The 3674-nt window shown below is 38.8% G+C and overlaps 1 gene segment (V, D, J or C); it reads left to right on the top strand.

Moving 5' to 3' along the window:
• The first annotated feature begins 343 nt into the window (after positions 1 to 343).
• Positions 344 to 911, top strand: LOC110341992. The segment is given in 2 exon segments: positions 344 to 466; positions 589 to 911. Coding segments are annotated over 2 exon segments (378 nt in total).
• The last annotated feature ends 2763 nt before the right edge of the window (positions 912 to 3674 follow it).

Below are 3674 nucleotides of genomic sequence, written 5' to 3' on the forward strand. Positions count from 1 at the left end.
AAATTACTCTTCAAAACTCGCAAACACATCTCAAGGAGAAGACATAGCATTGTTTAACATATCGGAATATTTAATAGTCCCTTCTCTGTTTTTTATTCCCTTATAGAAGGATACTTTCTATATTACCCCAATATACCTTTGAAATAAATTATTTGTCATAGAGCCATTAGAAATGCCATGTATAACTTAAAATTTGAAAAAGAAGTGTATTTTTGGAGGCATATATATGATTTGGTCTTGGGCATCAAGGCACACTGTGTTTGTACCAAGTTGCTGAGATGAGTAAATCTTGCAACTGTGCCCAGCACTAACTGGTTCCCAATGATTTGCATGCACTCACTGCATAGCCTTGAGAACTTCTTCATATACCAGTCACACCTTGTTCAGTTGTCAGTGCAGTTAGGACTCAGCATGGATATGAGGACTCCTGCTCAGTTCCTTGGGTTCTTTCTGCTCTGGATTCCAGGTGAAAAAGGAATATAATAGGAATATCACTGTTATGCTGTGATTATTTCTGGTTCATATTTGGGGGCAGTGCTTTTGTATCATGCTTAACTATATGGGTATTTATTATGTTTACACTCCCAGGTGCCAGATGTGATATCCAGGTGACCCAGTCTCCATCCTCCCTTTCTGCATCTCTGGGAGAGAGTGCCACAATCACTTGTAGGGCAAGTCAGGATATTAGCAGGTATTTAAGCTGGTTGCAACAAAAACAAGGGAAAGCTCCTAAACCCCTGATCTACTATGTATCCAACTTGGTAGATGGGGTTCCATCAAGGTTCAGTGGCAGTGTTTCTGGCACAGATTATTCTCTCACCATCAGCAACCTGGAGTCTGAAGATACTGCAATTTATTACTGTGTACAGTATGTTAGTTATCCTTCCACAGTGATACAAGTCATAACATAAACCCCCATGGAAGCAGAAGTGAGAGGCCGGGGTGCCCCAGATGATAAAGTGTTTCTCAGATGTCACAGGATTTTCAACAAAGTTCATGGAGAGTCATTTGTTTTGATAAGATAGGCTAAAGAGTCTTCTCTATACCCCACATATCTTCCTTCTTCACCACATCCAGCTATACAGAGTACCAACACCTTTTCTACTTTTAACAGAGGACACAGTCGTTCTCTGTGAGGAGTCTGAGTTGTATCCTGTGGTTGTACTCATACAGATTAGTGGGAACATCTGTGAGCATTCCAAAACACATTACTTAAATTCAGTAAATTAGTTTGTAAATGCCACTATTTAAAGGGCAGAAAAAGATTACTGATATAAGCTGACAGCTGAAAGGAGGTTTGCATTTCTCACAAAAGCTAGAGCGCAAGTGTCAGACAAAGGGAAGGATGTATAACCATGATACTCTGCTGTGTCTTCAAATTCCAGCAGTGAGTGTTGATGATCTCAGCTCTGCAGTAATTTAATATAATTCTTTTTTTTCAGAATACACAAATCAATTATTTTTTAATTTATTTTTCAGTTTGAATTTAGATTAGAAACAAGGATGCTTCACAAGTCAGTTCCAGGTCCCTCTCTCCCTTGCCCTCCCCTCCTCCCGTGCCCTTCCCCCAATCCCCCCATTCTCCCCTCATTTCCCCAGGGAGGGTGAGGCCCTCCATGGGGGTGTCCATAGTCTGTCATTTCATACAGGGCAGGGCCTAGACCCTCCCCCAAGAGTTCAGGGTGAGAGTGCATCTCACATTGTTGGATGGGAGTGCGCAGTCTGTGTGTATACTCGGGATGAATACTGATCTACTACCCAAGGCTCAATAAATTACCTAGGCCTCCTCACTGTCACCCACATTCAGGAGAGATTGTGGAGGACGAGGACACTTTATGCAATTTCAGACATCTTCTGAGGACAAGTATTCCTTTGTAATTTTTGGATTCCATATGGTGAATCCCTCACTTGCCCATCATAAAGCTGTGACAATGAAACCTGTTTTGCAATGGAAACCTGAAGATGTTGAATCGACAAAAACCATACAATATCAAAAGATAAACATGGCATGTACTCTCTCATATATGGATTTTAAACATAGATCTGGGGAGTGCCAGCCTACAGTCCCATGGCCAGAGAGTCTGGGAAACAGAAACTTCATTCAGTGGCAGATGGAAGGGGAGGCAGACTCCCAGGGTTAAGTACTGAGCTGAAGTCAAGAAAGCCAGTAACAGAGAGGGAGGACTGATGACCAAAGGGATTAAGACTGGTCTGGTTTAACCCCCAGAAACAGCTGACCTGACAAAGGTTAACTCTTGAATCCCAGTCATCAGCCTGGGAATCCAGCATGGGACTGATCAAGACCCCCTGAATGTGGGTGTCAGTGAGGAGGCCTAGGTAATTTATTATAATTCTAATGGCTCCTATGTTCTCTTCTTTGTTTAGAAAAATCAAACAATGTTGAGCCACATTCCTATGACTTTTAATCCTACCACATGAACTGAAATATAGATTTGTGTGTGTGACATCATATAGGTTGTAAACTGTTGTCTTAAATATGCTTCTAAAAGTGATATTAATGAAGAATTGATTTCCAGAGCATAGTTTTCGAAGCAACCCAAAGCCATGAGGTGGTGGTGCATGCCTTTAATCCCAGCACTTTGGAGGCAGAGGCAAAAAGATCTCTGTGATTTCCAGGACAGTCAAGGCTACACAGAGAAAACATGTTTGAAAAAATTTAAAAAAAAGAACAACAATAAAAGAATGATCTATGTTCTTTTTATTTTATTTTGGAAATCATATGTGGGTAAGATCTATTTCCTATCTCTTTATGATGTCCCTTTTATCTATCCACCCATCTATACATCTGCACTGCATGCAGATTTAATCACTGTAGTTTTATACAAAAGAACAATCAAGTCAAAAGATATAATATCACTGTTATATGCTTCAGATTTTCTTACTTATGCTGTCATACTTTTCTACACAAATTCTATACTGAGTGGGTCAAACTTAGAAACCCCTTATGGAGCATTAGTTGTCTTACATTGATTTTATATGCCAATGGAGAAAAATAATACATTTAAAAGTGGTTCACTGAGGTGAATAGAACACCAAGTGGTTAAAACCACCTCTTTCACATGAAGAGGACCTATTTTTAATTCTCAGCACCCACACGCTGTCCCATAGAGCTATCTTTGACATTAGTTTCAGGGGATTTAATACCCTCTTTTGGCCTCTGAGGGCACCAAGTATATACAGAATGTTCTTACAAACATACAGGCAAAATAGTCACAAACATAAAAGCATTTTTAAAAGGTGGCTCATATTATGAACACAGACATATTCTCTACTCACATGAATGACCTTTAATGTACAAGGGCAATTCTGTTATCCATAGTATATGTAGAGATTTTATTGTAATTTCTCCTAGGTTGATATTCCTTCCTTATGAATTTGTGTATGATCAATTAGCAAATATTTTATTTCATTTCTTTCACTGATTATTTCTTATCACCACCTTTTTAATATTGTGCTATAGATTTGGATACAAGTGGTGGCAGCAGATATTTTGTTCTTTTTTTGTAATATGAAGTATAAAATGCCCCCAAAATTTAAAAACTAAGTATTACATTTGCCTGAGCTTTATAGCTAACACATGACAGTGAGATAATTTTGTCACTATTCTTTGTTACCTTAGGTATATATCTTAATTATCTATTGACTTTCATAGA

This window comes from Mesocricetus auratus, unplaced genomic scaffold (assembly GCF_017639785.1).
Source record: "Mesocricetus auratus isolate SY011 unplaced genomic scaffold, BCM_Maur_2.0 Super-Scaffold_100676, whole genome shotgun sequence".
Taxonomy (NCBI): Eukaryota; Metazoa; Chordata; class Mammalia; order Rodentia; family Cricetidae; genus Mesocricetus; species Mesocricetus auratus.